Source organism: Vicugna pacos, chromosome 3, assembly GCF_048564905.1.
Source record: "Vicugna pacos chromosome 3, VicPac4, whole genome shotgun sequence".
Classification (NCBI taxonomy): domain Eukaryota; kingdom Metazoa; phylum Chordata; class Mammalia; order Artiodactyla; family Camelidae; genus Vicugna; species Vicugna pacos.
The window spans coordinates 84,581,518-84,601,048 of NC_132989.1; the positions used below are offsets into that span (position 1 = coordinate 84,581,518).

At 37.3% G+C, this 19,531-nt stretch overlaps 1 protein-coding gene across 1 annotated transcript in view; it reads right to left on the reverse strand.

The window, feature by feature from the left end:
• The window catches only part of IL31RA (interleukin 31 receptor A), a 45,397-nt gene extending 26,256 nt beyond the window's left edge, over positions 1–19,141 (reverse strand). Inside the window, exons 1-3 of the mRNA XM_072958935.1 lie at positions 19,083–19,141; positions 7,376–7,548; positions 3,034–3,185 (exon numbers count right to left, since the gene is read on the reverse strand). Coding sequence (XP_072815036.1) covers positions 3,034–3,185; positions 7,376–7,548; positions 19,083–19,141 — 384 coding nt within the window. The remainder of the gene's footprint in view (positions 1–3,033; positions 3,186–7,375; positions 7,549–19,082) is intronic.
• Between the last annotated feature and the right edge of the window lie 390 nt (positions 19,142–19,531).

Below are 19,531 nucleotides of genomic sequence, written 5' to 3' on the forward strand. Positions count from 1 at the left end.
CAAGTCTGCAACTTACAAACCTTGAGATCTTGGACAGGTGATTTAAGCTCTCTACATTGCAGTTTACTAATCTGTAATAATAAAAATAGTGATGCCTCATTTATAGGATATTTGCAAGGATTAAAAAAGCACTTTGTAAACCTTATAGCAATATACAAACACAAATCTTGCTATATGGACATACTGGGGATTTCAGAATTAGTTTTTATATGGTTTAGTTTAATCAAACATTTACTAAGCACATGTGCCAGGCAATGGGAAGACAGATGAAAATCAAGGTCTCTGTGTTTGAGAAACTTATAGTCTAATGCTGGGGAAGATGACTTGAAATGACTGTTACATGCAATGACAGAGGAGGAGCACCTAGCTCAGACTCTCAAAAGGAAATGTGTCAGACCCGAATTCTGAGAGATGAATAGATTCACAGCAAGAGTAGAGGTACAAAGCAGAGAGTGTTCTAAGCAGAAGCACAAACAAGTGAAATGACATGACACAAGGGAACCTAGCAATTCAGGATTACTAGAGAAGCCAGGGCAAGATGTAAGATGAGGTTGGAGAGGTCAATAGGGGCTGGGTTTTAGAGGGTTAAGCATTTGGGCCTTTTTCCACTGATAATGGGATGGGAACCATTCACAGAAGGTTGGGTTAGTTTAGTTGGGTTTAAAACTGAGTAGACTTGGTCGTGTTTGAAAGCTGAAAGGAGAGAGATACAGGCTGCACATTCCATTTTCCTCCCTTTGCACTTTCTCAAGAAGAGAAAGAAGAAGGTTATATTCACTTCAAGGGATTGGAAGGAAGGAGGCAAAGATGAGGGCAGATGTAGGTGAATTTACCAAAGAGGCAGGTGACAGAATGCTAGAGTTGGGGTAGTTTGCATATGCTGCCCTCACTTAGTATTGGGCATGGTTTAGTAATTTTCCAGAGGGAATAGATCCTGGCTTGTTTTTCTTGTTGAATTTTATCCCAGCAGCCACAGGACTCAGGTTCCAGATAAATAAAAGAAATCAAGGGTTGCTAGCTAGTAGATCACTCCAGAGGTTCCTCAGACTCACTGAGACCATGACATGTGATACAAAAGAAATGAGCTTATGCTGTGCTGGGAACTTCCCTGCTTAGGAGTTCTCTTCTGGGTTCCAGAAACTACAAATCCATGGGTCTTGTATTATACATAGTCAGTCCTAGGAGGATGGATCCAAGCTGGCACAGAAAGGGAGCTGAGAGGAAGAGTAAACATCATTTCTCTTGCCTTGAATATAAGACAAGTGAAACTTAACTAATTTTTCTTTTCTAAAAGAGTGCTTGTCTAGCAGAGGATGCAATAGACAGTATCTACGTGTTTCAGCAAAGGAAAAAGTCTAGTGATGGCCTCATGGACAAGATAAAAAAAAGTAGGTGGAATGACTTTGGTGATAACTAACTGTATTCAAAGACGCCTGAGTAAATGACCACACTCAAAGGAGAGGCTGATGCCTCCGGATGGGCTCTGACATAGTCACTCTTTTTGATTGAAGATTAGATAAAAGTACAGAAGTAAGTGTTATCACATCTGAAGATATTGAAAAGTTATAAAGTAATAAGTTAACTATAAGTTTTATTGAAAAGTTAGCAAGTAGAAAGTTAACTACAAGTTTCGGGTGATAGAATAAAGATTCTAAAGAGGCCGAAATGGTGGATAAGACCAACATGAAGAAATTCAATAGGAATAAATAAAGCAGCAGAATTTTAGGTTAAAAACAAACAAGTTGTAAGATAGTGAAGATGTTTTTACTAGAAAATCTCATGTGTGTGGGGGGGGAGTCTTAAAGATTTAACTGATTTAATTGGCTAGGAGCTGATGAAGAATCAATAATGTAAGTTGGTTATTTTAAAAAGTTGATATAATTTCAGACTGCATTGATAGATATATGAGAATTATCTCTGAACGGTAAGGTAAGAAAACATATCTTAAGACACAAAAGGCATTAAACTTCAAGGAAAAGATTGATAAAATTTGACAGTATTAAAATTAAGAAGTTCTGTTTATCTAAAGTTACCACTTAAGAGAGTGAAAAGGCAAGCCATGTGGTGAGAGATATTTAAATACACATTAAAAAAAAAATAAAGGACTCACAAATAGAATATAGAAGGAACTCCCACAAGTCAATTAAAATCAGGCAGATCATCCAACAGAATAAACATGCAAAAGGCTTAAATTAACACTTCACCAAGAAGGACTCTAAATGACCAATAAACACATGGAAAGGTATGCAGCCTCATTCAAAGTGAGTTAAATGCAAATTAAAGCCATGATTCTATTGCATTCATACAAGGAATACTACACTGCAATGAAAATGTACAAACTCCAGCACTGTATAACATGAATGGATCTTAAAAGAACAATATATAGAGAAAGAAGCAAAACATAAAGAAAATACAAAATGTATGGATTCCTTTTATATAATGTCTCAAACTACGTTGTTCAGGAATGCAGGCTTACATGGTAAAAACCATAATAAAAAGTAGGGAAGTAATTACCATGAAAATTGGGGTAATTCTTAGCTCTAAAGGCAGGAAGCCTGTGTCATCAGGAAAAGGTAGATGGGGGCTCTGGTGTGCTATTTTTACCTCAGTGGTTTTCACATGAGTACTGATTTAATAATAATTGGTTAAATGCAATATGTTTTATTCACTTTTCTAAACATGTGCTATACATCACAATTTCATGAAACATTAGAAAAATTAAAAAGGAAATGGCAAAAAAAAAAAAAAGTAAAGAAAAGGAAATGGCCAAGCCACTGAATTTCTGGCAGCCAACAAAGCTAGACACAAACCAGGGTGGAATGCAAAAGTTAACTTCTCACTTTTTTCATTTGTCCCTTGGCCATTTCCCATCTAAAAGGCCCAAATGGGAAACCAGGAAGAAAGGTATTGACTATTGTCTATCTTCTATTTTCAACGTAGAAAATGGAAAAAAATGATTCCAAGTCAACAAAAGTTGTCAATAATTCTCTTATTTGGGCTCTATAATAGAAACATTTTAATGGCTTAACTTACCCAGTGGGTACTGTTTACTGTTCTGAATCGAAGTATGTATTTAAAATTAGATGACTTAGGTGCCAATACAGGCCTCATCCATCTTATTTGAACCATTCGTTTAACACCCGAAACTGGTTTCACACTGGAAATCTTGGGTGGCTCGGTTTTAACTGAAAATGAAAATCACACAGTTCTCATATCTGCAAAAAGATCAGAAAGTACTAATAATATTGACCCAGAATTGGAAAAAAAAACCTAGGAAGAAAATTATAGTACATATTCTGTGATTTGCTGTATGCAAATAGCATTAGTGCAAGAGGAATGCTTGCCACCTCCCATCCTCACAAGAAAAGAATGTCTAATGAGGAGAGGAGATATTCCTAAGATTTTTCTGCATATCGGCCTTCTACTGACTGGGTCAGACCTTATGTTGAGAATAAGCGAGGTAAAATGAAGAGACTACAGGACCAGAAAATGGGCTGTTCCCCTTCACTCCCCTTTCCTCCCCTCAGCCTCTCTTTCTTTGATCCCTAGGAGGAAGGAGTGCCCAGTAGAAAGCGCTTGTCGTTTCCCCTGAACACTGCAAACATTCTCACCCAAATCTCTCTTTGAAAATGGGTTTTCTTTCCTGGTTAGAAAAGTAACATATGCTCATTCCAAAATTTTTTTAAATATAGAAAGAACATAAAGAAAAACTTTTGCCATCAGCCAGAGATAACCATTATTAGCACTATGGTGAACTTCCAGGCTTTTTACCATGCAAGAATTTGTATACTTTTTTGGAGGGGAGGTAATTAAGTCTATTTATTTCATTATTTTTTTAATGGAGGTACTAGGGATTGAACCCAGGACCTCCTGCAGGCTAAGTATGCACTCTACCACTTGAGCTATGCCCTCCCCCCAAGAATTTGTATATTTTTAAAATAAAATTGATATTATGCTAAATAAAGCTTTTGTCATTTTTAAAAAAAATTACAAAGTAAGGAAATATCCTCTTGCATTATAAATTCTTCAAAACATGATTTTTTCAAAGCTTCATAATATTCTAGCTTATGAACAAACAAGAGTCATTTGACCCTTTCTCTATTACTGCACATAGTGCTCCCAGTTTTTCATGTTAAACCTCCCTGAGAATAGAAGCTGGATCTTGATCACAAAGCCTAGAATTAACACTTGACACTTAGAAGTGTATCAGGTATTTATGAAGTGAATAGATAAGTGGATAATAGTTGCTTCTTTGTCTGCATCACTGATGAGTTCCTTAGATCCCCTAGGATAGAATAATTAAATAAAAGTGTATAAACATTTTTTGGGCTGCTTCCCATGAAATGCCATTTTGCTTTCCAAAAAAACCTACACTAATTTCAGTGTATGTATATATCACAATTTCTTTATTCATGAATCTGTTGGTGGACATTTAGGTTGTTTCTGTATCTTAGCTATTGGGAATAATATTTCAATGAACATGGAAATTCAGGTATCTCTTTGAGATCTGGATTTCAATTCCCTTTGGATAAATGCCAGAAGTGGATTTGATGGATCATATGGTACTTATATTTTTAATTATTTGAGGAACCACCATACTGTCTTCTATAATGGTTGTATCAATTTACATTCTGACCAGGGGTACCAGGGTCCTCTTTTCTCCACATCCTCACCATTTATCTTTTGGCTTTTTAAATAATGGACATTCAAAAAGGTATGAAGTGATTGTGATTTTAATTTACATTTCCCTGATGATTAGTGATGTTGAGCACCTTTTCACATACCTGTTGGCCATCTGTATGCTGTATGTCTTCTTTGGAGAAACGTCTATTTGGGTCTTTTTACTATTTTTAAATAGGACTATTTGCTTTTTTTTTTTTTTGCTTTTGAGTGGTAGGAGTTTCTTATTTCTTTTTGGATATTGACCCTTCATCAGATACATGATTTGCAAATATTTTCTCCCATTCTGCAGGGTGCAGAATCATTTATTGACTGTTTCTTTTGCTGTACAGGTTTTTTTTTCAGTTTTATATAATCCCACTTATTTATCCTCACTTTTGTTGCCTGTACTTTTAGTGTCTTACCCAAAAAAAAAATTATTGCCAAGATAAATGTCATGGAGTTTCTTCTCTGTTTTCTTTTAGGAATTTTATGATTTCAGGTCTTATGTTTATATCTTTAACACATTTTTAGTTGATTTTTCTGTATGGTGTAAAATATGAGTCCAATTTCTTTTTTCTTTTCTTTTTTGCATATGGATATCCAGTTTTCCCAACACTCTTTATTGAAGAGACTATCCTTCCCTCATTTTATATTCTTGGTGTCCTTGTTGAAGATCAGATGATCATATATGCATGTATTTACTTCTGGGCTCTTTAGTCAGTTCCATTGGTCTGTGTCTGGTTTTATGCCAATACTATAATGTTTTGATTACTATAGCTTTGTAGTATACTTTGAAATCAAGTAGTGTGATGCCTCCAGATTGGTTCTTCTTGTTCAAAATTGCTTTGGCTATTCAGAGTCTTTTGTGGTCCCATATCAATTTTAGAATTTTTTTTTCTATTTCTTTGGAAAATGCCATTGGAATTTTGATAGGGATTGCATTGAATTCATAGATTGCTTTGTGTTACATGGACATTTTAACAATATTAATTCTTCCAATCCATGAATACAGAGTATACTTTCAGTTATTTCTGTCTTCAATTTCTTTTATTTATAGGTTTCAGTGTATAGACCTTTCACCTCCTTGGTTAAATTTAGTCCTAAGTATTTTATTCTTTTTGATGCTATTATAAGTAGGATTGTTTTCTTAATCTTTTTTTTTCTTGATAGATCTCAGTACTTAGCAACACTTTACCAGGTCCTAGATGATACATTATAAAAACAAAATTTCTTCAGAGATTTATTTTACAAATCTGTGTTTTACTAATTTAGACCAAAATTCCTTCTCATTCTAAGTTTTAATCAGTGGTAGTTATAGAATATTTAAATATCTACTATATCTAGTTGAAAGAGGGATAGAAGTTTTGGATTTTATGTGTTTTTCTTTTTTAGTTATCTTTGTGACAGAATTTATTTTTAATAATTTTAACTGCTAAAGTAATACATATTTACTTTAAGAAAGAAAAGATAATAATAATAAAGTTTATGTTTAAAAAGTGAATAACCTTGCCCCTTCCAGGTCCATCATCAAGAGGTAAACCCAGTGTTTGCTGTGTGAGGTAAGCCTTCCAGAGGGAGTTCTTAACAAATGTTTTAAAAAGAAACCCTGGTCAAACACTTTACAAAAAGAAAATCTTAGGCCCAGATATCTACACTGGTGAAGTCTATCAAAGGCTTAAAGACAAGGTAACACTTGTAATTCAGAAACTCTTTCAAAAAATAGAAGACCAGGAAACACTTTTCAAGTCAAGAATTGAAACATAAGTTCACACAAAAATTTGTACATCAATGTTCATAAAAGCAGTATTCCTAATAACCAAAACGTGGAAAAAACCTAAACGTCCATCAACTGATGTATGGCTAAACAAAATGTGGTATATCACTATAGTGGAATATTATTCAGTTATAAAAAGGAACAAAGTATACATACATAAATGCTACAACATGGATTGAACCTTGAAAACATTACGCTAAGTGAAAGAATAAGATACTAAGGCCACATACTGTATCGTGACATTTACATAAAATATCAAAAATAGGCAGATCCATAAAGACAGAAAATAGATTTGTGGTGTTGCAGAGATTAGGGGAAGGTGGAAATAAGGGACTGGGGGACTGTTAATGGGAATGAAGTTTCTTTAGATGGGTAATGAAAATGTTCTGGAATTAGATATTGGTAATGTTTGCACAACTCTGATTTTTAAAAAACACTGAATTGTCATTTTTAAAAGGTGAACCTTGTTGCATGTGAATTATATCTCACAAAAGCTGCTACTTAAAAATTATATAGTGAAAATGAGATTTTGAAAAAGAATTTAAAAGGTAAGAATTAGACATTTTAAAAATAAGAGTTTTACTTTCTTTTCCTACATGAGAATAATGTTTTAAGTGGGAAACACTCTGTTTCTTTGAGTATAATTTATGGTACAAACTGCAAGAGGAAATCAGGAACCACCAAAAAGTCTCTTTTCATTTTTTTTCATATGGTCAGTTCCTTCCTTCTTTCCTCCCTCCCTCTCTCCCTTCCTTCCTTCCCCCCTTTCTCCCTCCCTCTTTCTCTTCCTTCTTCAATAAGACAGGTTTTCTGTATATCTGTAACACACCTATTATATCCTTGAGCTTTGAGTCTGGTTTTGAGTCCAGAGATATCTCTTTAAAAAAAAAGGAGTATGTTTTAATAAAAGAGTATGTAAGAATATCAAATGGCACTTACTTACGGTATCTAAATTCCAACGAGTTATATCAGATTGAATGACACCATCTGCATTTCGAGCTTCCACTTGAATGGTATAAATATCTGGTCTTGTTATATTTGGAAGAAAAAAAGAGCATGAAGTACCATTTTCACTTGGAGGACTACGTGTATCCCTTTTACGTCCATAAGCGCTTTAAAGGAAAAGGTGATTCAACATGAGTTTAGTACAGCAGTTTGGAAACGTAGCCATATTTAATATATTAAGCATGTATTTTTTAGTTTCACTCAGGGTTTTCTTGAAAATTATATAGTCCAGAATTTGATGCCCATCTCTCCAAATTCTTTCCTCATCTCCAAGGAGAGATAAAAGTTACCACGGAGACCTTCTTAGAACCCTGTAAGTCCATCAAAAGCTACACTCATACAATGCATTTCCTGTTGGTAAGAAGTAATTAATAGGCCCCTGAAAATCTCTGAGTCTAGCCTTGAGAAGTTATTTTTTTAAAAAATCAAAGAGGGTTTGTTAAATAAACTATGGTAGACACATAAATAGAAATATAATGATAGTTGTTAATACAATTATACTTATTAATATGGAAAGATGCCTGTACTCTATTGCTGCTGGAAAAAAGGATTCATATTATATACAGAATGATCACATTTATATAAACTTATACATTTATATAACTATTCTTAAAAATGTTTGGAAAGGTCTTCATCAAAATGTTAAAAATTGTTATTTTGGTGGTGGGATTTTGGGTGATTTTTTACACTCTTTATATTTTTCAGATTGAATTTTTTGCCATTGGTATATATTGTTCCCAGAAAACTCTTTAAAATTATTTTCCTAGATAGATCATTTAAACCTCATCAAGCTGTACTTAATGAAAACAAGTATATATGGGTAGGAGTCAGATGGGAGGGTACAGCTATAGTCCACATTGCTCTGGGGATTATGTGGGAGATGAGGTAGGCTGAGAACAGAAAAGGAGGCCCACCTTGCAAGGGTTTACAAGGGCAGGGGGTGAGGGAGCAAAGCACAAAAAGGCCTCCAGGGTAATGTTGTGTTGTGGTTATGAGCACAGGCTCTGGAAGCAGACCAGGTTTGAATCTCAGCTTTGCCCCTGTTAACCCTGTGCCTTGGGCCAGTTTCTTAACCTCTCTGTGTCTTAGTTTTCTCATCCCTAAAACACGAATAGTAATACAACAGTAAAATAGGGTTGTTATGAAGATGAAATGAGCTAATTCATTAAAATGTCAGGCACATAGTCTAAATGGGAGACACTATTATTTTTGTTATTAGTACTATTACTATGGTTGAATTTTTTTGCATTTATTCATGCTGTACCCTTTGAGAAACACCCTTTCTCCCTCTCTCTGTACCTCTAGAGCTCCTTCAAGTCTCCATTTCAAAAACTACTACCTCCATGAAGGCATCCCAACTTCTCTTTTTCTTCCCCAAGGAAAAATCAATTCCTATTGTTCTTAGGCACCAGTAGGCTTTGTGTTCATCCCACTGACCCACTGTAACCTGCTCTCAGGGCCGACCACCCACAACGAAATCCTTCTATTCTGCCTGGAAGAGATATTCTCAGTGAGAAGCTCACAAAAACACATGCAGTCCTGGGGTCATCAAAGTGGGCTGTGCATGCAGGTCCTGAGGACACCCAAGGGTTTCCTGCTTCTCGTGAGCAGCTGGTGATAATTCTGACCATCCACAGGGAGTGATACAAGTGGGGAAAATGACTCTTTAAAACAGAAAAATAGGACTAAATCTGTCTAGGTTTCCAGATTTTCATTCTACTGGTATTTCCTATTCAGCACTGGGTCCAGAGCCAGTAAGTCTAGGAGAAGATAAGTCATTTGGACAATAGATTATTGGGCCTTTATCGTTCTTATTTTCTAAAGCAGGGTCAGGACAGCAAACTATAGTCTGCAAGTCAAATACTGCCCACCTCCTCTTCTTGTATGGCCCACAGTCTAAGAACAGGCTTTAAATTGTTAAATGATTGTGGAGGGGACCAAAAGCAAAAGGAGAATATTTTGTGGCATGTGAAAATTATATGAAATTCAAATTCCACGATTCACAAATAAAGTTTTATTGGAAAACAGTCGAGTTCACTGGTTTACATGTTGTCTATAGCAGCTTTCCTGCTACAGCAGCAGGGCTGAACACTTTGACAGAGACCCATCTCCCTCTAAGCCTAGAATATTTACTATCTGGCTCTTTGCAGAAAAAGTTTGCTGGCCTGTTTTAAATCACCTCTCTGACATATTCATTGATATATCAGTGCAACAAGGAATATTGTTTGCTTTTTTCCCCCTTTCTTCTACTGTGAAATACAAGGTGAACTTCCCTTATAATACTAGTTACTAATTTCCAAGGAGTGAAAAAAAAGGAATACACGTGAGATCTGGTATTTAAAAACAAAACAAAAGCTTGGAACTACAGGCTGTCTTTTTGAAATGAAAAAGGTTTACAGATCATCTTTCAATAGTTCCCAGCACAGGTCTCCTTATTCCTGGGGGACCATGAAGGATGTAATGGGCCATTTTTTAACTTTCAAAAAATCCCTGCCCGTACACACTAAAACATCTAGCTTTTGCTTAGAATTATAATTAAGAAATTATAATTTTTATTCGAATAGAATTAGAATAGAAAGCAATGCTTGATGTAGTTTAAAAAAAAAAAACAAAAAACGGGCATCCTTGTCCTGGTGGAATACTGTTTTTCAGGGGTCACACAGGAAATTAGTGGCAGACTGAGGTAAATCTGCTCTTAGTTCTGGTTTATAACCCTATTTACTATATCTGGATTCACAAAGAATGAGCAATTTTATAACACATTCTGGACAGAGGAGGACTATACTTAAATATAATATATAAGCAGATTTCCCCACTGTACTTATAACTGGTGACTCATCTCCACCAACCCTGCAGCTCTAGGAGGTCACCATGCAGCTGTACCTCCCTGCCCTCTCTGGTTGTTGATCCTGTCAGCAAGGATGTCCCCCCAGCCACTGGATGCAAATAATGGTCACCCAGAAGCTATAATTGAGGAAACATTTTACTTCAAAAGTGACTTGAGTCATGAATGAACCAGGAGCCTCTACCTCCTCCCCTTACTCCCACTGACAGCACACAAGCTCCCATACTTACTAAGTTCTGCTAACTATATATGATGTAGAATTGTCTTCTTTCTCTGGACTCCATGTGCAAGTAAAATTATTCATATAGTATAAGACACAAGAAATGTTTTCAGGCTTAGCTGGCAGAGCTAAAAAAAAACACATACAAACACAGTAACTTCAGTACATGATAAATATTGCCAACATTTGAACATTTTGAGGAAAACAGGCTGATTGAAAGCTGAATTTCTTGTTAGTTACTAGGTATAAAAGGTCCTCCTAATTAGGGCCATGGAGAGAATCTAACTCCATCTCTTCAATTATTCCCTTTGAAAACCTAGATTGCTACTTTTTAAAAAATACTTTTTATATATTTTTTACTCAAAGCAACATTTGAGAAGCAAAAACTGTATTAAAACACTAGACAAACAGAAAGTGCTAATGAAATATTAAGTAAAGCAACAAATGATAGAACCACTCTGGATAACTGGGCAATGGATGATGTGGCAGGGAAGAGAAAAATGCAAAATGCTGAACTATGCCCTACTTCAACCCTATGTATCAATAATTTTCCTCAAAAGATTGTATAATAGAGAAAATTTCTGAAAAATCTTCAGCTGTATTTTCATGTCTTCAAAATCTTGCTCCTTGTAGTTCCCCACCCAATAACATCCATCCCTTCATAGAAAGAGCAGACACTACCACCTAGAACTGGGATCTAGACCCTCAAGGTGCCCAAGATAGGAATGCAGGAGTGCATGAATTTAAGTGGGGAAAATTTTTTCGTCTTTATTTTTCACTAACATATTGCTGAAATTTACAATTTCCTTCCATTGTGAATGGGGTCTAACAACCCATAGTAATATCACTACTTGTGACTTTGTCACCATTAAAAGTGACAGTTATTTTCATATTATATTTCAGTTGTTGTAATACCTGGAAATATCAAATACTATCATCACTGTTACCAAACTAATTATTAGGTCTTCTTATTTAATGTGTTACTAAATAAGCACATAGATATTACTACATCACAAACTTGTTTCTAAAATATTTTAATAATGTCATTTCAGTATATTAGGGAACCTTTGTAACCCTGTGTGTCTTATTTATGAATTTACAAATATTACTTTGAGAGGTGGTCCATAGGCTTCACCAGATGACCAAGGGGCTCATCGTACACATGCACACACGCTCACATACACACAATTAAGAACTAAGGACTATTTTAAGTTAAGGGCAATGTTCAGCTCTGAGGCTCCAACTAACTTCTTTCTGAGCCACTGGTAAGACCATATTCTTAAGAAGCAGGCATTTTTGAGAAAGAAAGGCAACTTCTTAAGTTACCCTTACGTAACAAAGCAAATCTCTAGTGCTTCTATGAGGGAAATCCCTACCAGGCAAGAAGTAAGAAAAAGTCCATCACTTCTAGCAAATAAAATATTGGGGCAGGGGTGGAAGTAAGACAGAGCAAAGTGCTCAGATGTCAGTGTTCTCAGTGGAGCAGTACAAACGTGCAGATGAGTCTGATGAACCGAAGTCATCTGGACTGGTGCCTACTTTGCCAGGCACAGCCTGGGGGAGGTGACAAGCCTAGATGAAGCCTACTGTTTCAGCATAACGTGGAAGTTCTAACATTGCACTGGCAGAGGGCGGGCTGGGCCAGCTGTTCAGGTAAGCTCTAGACAGGTACAGTGTACCATGCAGGGATCCAGAAGTCCCCAGTGTCTCAGGGTAAGGGGGTGGGTGTGGGTGTAGACCTGCAGGGCTGGTCCAGGCCTGGGATTCAGGTGAAGAGATTTCTGTGCACAGGGGGACGTCCAGACCACAGGCAAAGGACTGGGGCATGAACTTCTGGAGTAGGTGCCAGCATGATGCCCCAAAGCCCAGGCAAAGCCAGCTGCCCCACAGCAAACAGCAGAGGAGGGATGAGACCACAGCAGACAGTCCAGAGAAGAACAGATAGCAACACAAGGTCTTACTCACATGGATTTAGGAGCCCTTGCCCAAGACTCTGAAGTCACATAAACCTTGTTCATATACCCAAATACCACCTTAAGGAGGATCAGGGTAAAGGCAGAAACTCTGGTTAAGTGCACACTTACCCCAGGGAGACTGAATTAGCTGAAAGACGCTGTAAATCAGAAGAAACTGAGACAGTAGTAACAAACGTAAGTGCTACCCACCCAATCACCTTCCTTAGCCTTGCATGGCTTTCCAAGGGAGTGGGGACTTTTGAAATTGATTAGCTTAATCATAGAAAATAAGGATGTTATAATTTTCTCTGCACATCTGACTAATACTGTATGCATTTCAACTCTGTCAGAGGTAATACATATCCTGCTTTGTTTGTTTGTTTTATGAGGGGGAGGTAATTTGGTTTATTCATTTCTCCTTGGAGGAGGCACTGGGGATTGAACCCAGGATGAACCTAAGCATGAACTCTACCACTTGAGCTATATCCTCCCCACTGCCAGAGGTAATACATTCTAAGAGGAAGGCAGTAGTGAAGTGTTCCAGGACAGGTGGCATTCACTGTTTTGTTCAGGTTTAGGACTTTGGGATTTATATATTCATTAATATATTTGGTCTATGAATGCAAATCAAAACTACAATGAGGTTTCACTTCACACCAGTCAGAATGGCCATCATTAAAAAGTCTACAAACGATGAATGCTGGAGAGGGTGTGGAGAAAAGGGAACTCTCTTACACTGTTGGTGGGAATGTAGTTTGGTGCAGCCTTTATGGAAAATAGTATGGAGAGTCCTTAAAAAACTAAAAATAGATTTACCATATAATTCACCAATCCCACTCCTGGACATATAACCAAAGGAGACTCTAATTTGAAAAGATACATGCATCCCAAAGTTCATAGCAGCACTATTTACAATAGCCAACTCATGGAAGCAACCTAAATGTCCATCAACAAATGATTGGCTAAAGAAGTTGTGGTATATATATACAATGAAATACTAATCAGCCATAAAAAATAATAAAATAATGCCATTTGCAGCAACATGGATGGACCTGGAGATCATCATACTAAGTGAAGTAAGCCAAAGAAAGAAAGAAAAATACCAGGTGATATTAATCATATGTGGAATCTAAACAAATGACACAAATGAACAGAAACGGACTCATAGACATAGAGAACAAGCTTATGGTTATGGAGGGTTTTGGGGGGAGGCATAAATTGGGAGTTCGGGATTTGTAGATACTAAATACTATATATAAAATAGACAGCAAGGCCCTACTGTAGAGCATAGGGAAGTATATTCAATACCTTGTAATAACTTGTACTGAAAAAAAGTTTGAAAAGAAATATATACACACACATATATGTATCACTCAAGCCACTGTGCTGTATACCAGAAACTAATACAACACTGTAAACTAACTCTACTTCAGTTAAAATATATATATGGTCTATGAAACGAGCATTGTCCACATAGAAGGAGCCCCAGGGAATGACAATTAAGAGTGAGGGAGAGCAAGGTGCCTTCACTTTGTGCCAACATTTCCAGCTTTTGCCTGAGAAGCTTCCTTCCTGAGTCCTGCACACAAATCTAATCCTGACAGCACCCATCAGTCAACAGTTAAGTCAAACACTTTCTATCTATGCTACTTGCATGCTGAAAGCCATGACAAAGCTGGTGATCTCCAAGTCCAAATGCTTACAAAGACCAACGTTAACTGGACCTGAACCAAATAATACTGCATATTATGTGGAGATTAGAAGCTAGACCGGTAATGCATTTTTCAAGCAGCCCACATAGCTTGAAACTCTCCTGAGGATTCCTTGAGTCAGCAAGCAGAAAATTTACAGATTCCACACTTCACAACTGCCAGGGAAACATGCAAAATCCTACAATTGTCAGCCAACAATGTTCCCAGAGGAATGACTTTCATACTGGTCGACGCACTCCCTGGCTCAGGGACTTTGGCTGTGTGTCTGTGTGTACACATGGGTCTGTCTTTAGTCCTCTGGCCAAGTTCCTTACAAATAGTTGTCCAATATTAGCCTGCCTCCAACCTCCATTTCAATAATGCCCCTCACATAAACTTCTCAGCAGGATTTTAGGGTTGATCGTTTGTTGGAAAATGAAATGAGATGCCTTTCCCTGTCTCCCCAGAAAAGTCTCATTATGGACCCTATAGTCATATTTTATTTTATTTCCTTCTTCATTCTCACTCTACCTTGCACTGGCTGAATCAAAGCCAGCCCCACAAAAAATCAAAGTAAAAACAGATTTTCATGGATCCAATACAGACTCCCATCAAACCTCAGTGAACCCTGGTCTTTACTATTCTTCCTTGAATACCTCTCCTTAGCTCCTTCCACAGCACTGATTAATCTACATAAAAGCCCTAAGCCAGAAGAGAGTCAAATGTCTGGTTTCCAGGACCATTAGTGTCACAAGGTATCAGAAGAAGAGAAATTATTTTCTACCCCACTTGAGCTCTTTTGTGGAGCTATATTATTTTTCCTTCTACCCTTCTAGGTTCTCTAGTTGGACACCTGGAAAACTGAATTGAAAAAAGACAGATTAATAAGGGTAAACAGTATGTTAATGCATGCAGTGCACTTCATGTAGGAGAAATCTCAATGAAGAAAAACTCAAAGGGGTGGTTAAAACTTGGGCTTAGACAGCATCTTTACAAAAACCCAACAAATTTGTAGAGAAGTGACAAGATAAAGAAAAAGGAATTTAGGCTTTGAAGGGTGGCAAGCTGTGGAAAGGTAAAATATATGTGGGGACTTATAGAGCAAGGCTTGTGTATGCAGATCCATCCTGGCACTGACTTTCTGTCTTCTTCATGACTATAAAACTCTTGGGAGAGAAGATCTATGGCAGTCCTTATTTTTTTTTCAGGAGTTTTGGCTTTTAGACAGATAAAGGAAGCTGCAGAAAGTCTTCCTTTCTGCACCTATTGATTCTCATTTACCTCCAAGACCAAAATAATCCTTATGCCAAAGTGGTATATTTTGGGGTGGCATATTCTGATTCCCTATGCAGGTATTACAGAATAGATGGGTGATAAATAAAATGAATTCCCAGCAATATTTCCAGTGCTCATCAATATTCCCCCTTCCTAGAAACATGGGAAGATTTTATTTCCTTGCCCCCTTGAAATTAGGCATGGCCATATGACTTTCTTTGGCCATTGATGTGAGAGGAGCATTTACGTGCTAGTGCGTGATTCTCTGATTCTCCTTTCTCCCTCCCTCAGCCCCTACATGATTTATAAATCCATGTTGAGATGGTGGGAATTTTAGAATGGTAGCGCCTCCATCAGCCTGGGTCCCTGCTGACCTGTGATAGACAGGTAGAGATTGTTGTCTTAGACACAAAGATTTAGGCTTGTTTATTTTTGCAGCATAAACAATGTTTCCTGACTAATGTAAAAAATAGATAGCCTGCTCTAAAAACCCAGGATACTAAGACTTAGGGAGGAATTCACTTTAACAGTAGTTTTCCCTCTTCTTGTGTGTTCTCATGACATTCTAATTCTGCATATGTATCTCAGGTCATTTTAGATTTGTTGTATCACAAATCAGGGAGTCAAGGAGGAATGGGAATAAAAAAGGAAACAAATCTACAAACAATACTAGGCTTCACTTACACTATCTTGCTTTACTTATAATTACCATTTCTAGCCTCAGTTATCTGGTGTGGATCCCACACAGGGCTTGATGTACGTACTAGAGCTGCCATGGCTGGCAGAGCTCATGTCTCTTGTCCTGTCCTTCTACTTGCTGGTAACCAATGTGCCTGTTTTAAGTCTTGCTTGACTTCTAACTAGAATACCAACTCTTCATCAGAAGACTGTCACAAATACATACATATATATATATATATATATATATATATATATATATATATATATATATATATATAAAATTGTGATAGAGCAATGAAGGGTATTTCACCTCTGCTCTATTTTTTACAAAACCCCAGGACAACTGGCCAGTATTCCTCAAGACTATCAAAGTCATAAAAAATAAGAAAAGACTGAAAAACTGTCACAGACCAGAAGTGACAATTCAATGCGATGTGCTACCCTGAATTAGATCCTGGAACAGAAAGAGAACATTAAGGAAAAAACTAGTAAAATCCAAGTAAAGTCTGGAATTTAGTCAACAGTCATGTGCCAATATCAGTTTCTTAGTTTTGGCAAAAATGGTACTATAAGATATTAACAACAGGGGAAACTAGACAAGGGGTATGTAAGAACTCTCTGTACTATCTTCACAATTTTTGTGTAAATCTAAAATTATTTGAAAAGAAAATTGTTTTTTTTAAATGGACAACTGAAAGCTAGATTTGACCCTCACACACATCTATCCTTCTCCCACATCTTAAAAAAAAAAGACATAACAATATGACTACATTTCTATAAATAACTAGTGCCTCTATTTTTGAAATAAGGAGATACATTCATAGCTTTCTTCTAAGAAAGACTGGGAGAATGTTCTTGCTTATCAGAGAATCTCCCTCATGCAAAAGGAATATTTTTCAAAATAAAAAAGATATTTTCCATCTCTTTTCTTCCCTCTATGCTCGTATCACTTTCGTGTTGTTGAAAAATTAGTATTTTTAAAATGTTTTGAAGTAGAAGAAAGGCAAATCTGAGACCAAGGGAAAGAGTCTAGAGGAAGTAACGTAGAAACTGGGGACAGTTAGGTAGGAAATGGTGTGAGTAAAGGGTGCTGAGAAGAGAAGACAGAGATAGAAGATAGGAAAAGACAAGTTGAGGGGAAAGGTATCATGATGTTCATAAATAGAACTCTAAATTGGGTAACTGGGAGCAACTGTTGATTTCTGAGGTGGCCAGGAGTAACTGAATGAGGTGGGGAGACACAGGCCTACCTCCTCGTATTGTCTACAAAGCCCCAGAGTGCCACAGGTGTGACCCCAGGGAGCTACAAGGCAGGCCATGCCAGGACATATGTCTGGAAGACATTCTCATTATCTCTGGATGACAACTGCCCTCTGGGTGACCCCTGGTTACTACATGTTATGGGCTGAATTGTGTTTCTCCCCCCAAATTCAGATGTTGAAGCCCTAACTCTCAGTACCACGGAAGGTGACTGTTTAGAGATAAGGCCTTTAAGGAGGCATTAGTTAAAACAAGGCTGTTAGTTTAGGCCCTAATCCAATCTGACTGGTGTCCTTATAACAAGAGGAGATTAAGGCACATAGAGAGATGACCATGTGGAGAGGCAGCAGGAAGCTGGCCATCTGCAAGCCAAAGAGAGAGATGTCAGAGGAAATCAACTCTGCAGGCACCTTGATCTTGGACTTCTAACCTCCTGAACTGTGAGAAAATAAATTCCTGTTGTTTAAGCCCCTCAATCCGTGATATTTTGTTATTTCAGCCTGAGAAGACTAGTAGGTATACTACATACCTTTTCGACCTTCCCAGGGCCCAGTCCCCACTTCTTTTTCTCCAGTCTTAATTTTTTTTTAAACATAATGTGTGATCAAAGTAATATATTTCAGATCTGCAAGGTATTATATGGGTATTATGCTCATAGTTTTGAGTTGGACCATTGTAGAAATACATTGTTTCATCATTTCCCTTTATATTCTTAGAATTTATGGCAAATAGTGTGAAAATTGTATGTATTATTGTGTGTATTTTATATGACACCACTGCATTTGACACAAAAACTATCAAGATAAGTACCTACCATTACTGTAAGACAGTGAATCCTGAACTTTTGGGGGTTTGTATCTCCTTTTGAAAATATGGTAGACCATCCTGCCAAATCTGCACACACATAAGTACATATCAACATGCACACACACAAATTCAGGGACGTCACAAATCCCCCATTGTCCATGCATGTGTCCCCATGTCCAGGTGTCCCTTTGCTCTCAAGTTCATAATTCTTATCCAAAGAAGGCAAAAAGAATCACATAATCCACAAAAGGGCATAGGCTGACCTACCTGCCAGGCCAGATTTGCAGAGTAGAGGGAGCATCCACAGTGCCCAGGCCCACATGGTCCTGGGCTAATGCAGGGAGGCTGGGAAGAGAACTGACAACACCATCAGTCAGCAGTTAGTTTGCATTCTGTCTCTTCAACAACTCTACTTCCAGTGACAAACAGTTGTGGGAATTTTGAGGAAAAGTATTTAATTTTATTTATTTTATATTGTATTTATTTTGTTTCATTTATTTGGCCATCATCACATAGATCCCTTCATAATTACCCCAATAACCCCAGTCAACATTTTATTTTGTCCACAATGTATTCTACTATGAAAGGTATACCAGCCACCAAGAATATACTCCAGAAAACAGTACTGTCCTCCAGTCTCTGCCTCAGTTAATTTCCCAAAAGCACCATACTATTTCACCTCTCCACGCTTTGTCCATGTGGTTCCTTCAGCCTAGAATGTCCTTTCCTCCTTATTCCTGACAAATGAATCCATTTTTACAGACTCAGCTAAAGACCAACCTTCTCTAAACAGCTTCCCTGAGCTCCCAGGTGGACGCGGCCAGCCAGTCCTCCCCTGTGCCCCACCCACCCTCCTTATCATCTGTGCTGTAGCACGGGTCACACAGCATGGCATTAAGGAGTTTACCTGTTGGCTTCTCTTATTCCTCTATGAAGACTTAGTGTTGAAGGAAGTGTCTGGTACATGGTAGACATTCACTATTGTTTGTGAAATTAATTAGAATAAAAAGACTGCTGGCTCCTTATCTTCATCCCAGATGAGATGGTGAGATAGTGTAAGAATAAAGCAAATGTAAAAGAAGTGATACCTCGCTTTCAGGAAAAATAAGTGATACTAAATTTTCAGCTGACAGATCATTATAGGAAAAAAATAGGAGAGCTCTCAACAAAAAAAATCATTTTAGAAAAATTTACATGCAGTATTTCTGGACAAAACAACAAGTATAACATTTTCTCAGATACAAACCAGTTAAAATACCTAACTAATTAAAAATGCCTAAGGCAATAAAGCAGAATGATGTTACGGAAACGACAGGCCAGCCAAGAAACAAGCACCACTCGGAGGGCTGGAGTACT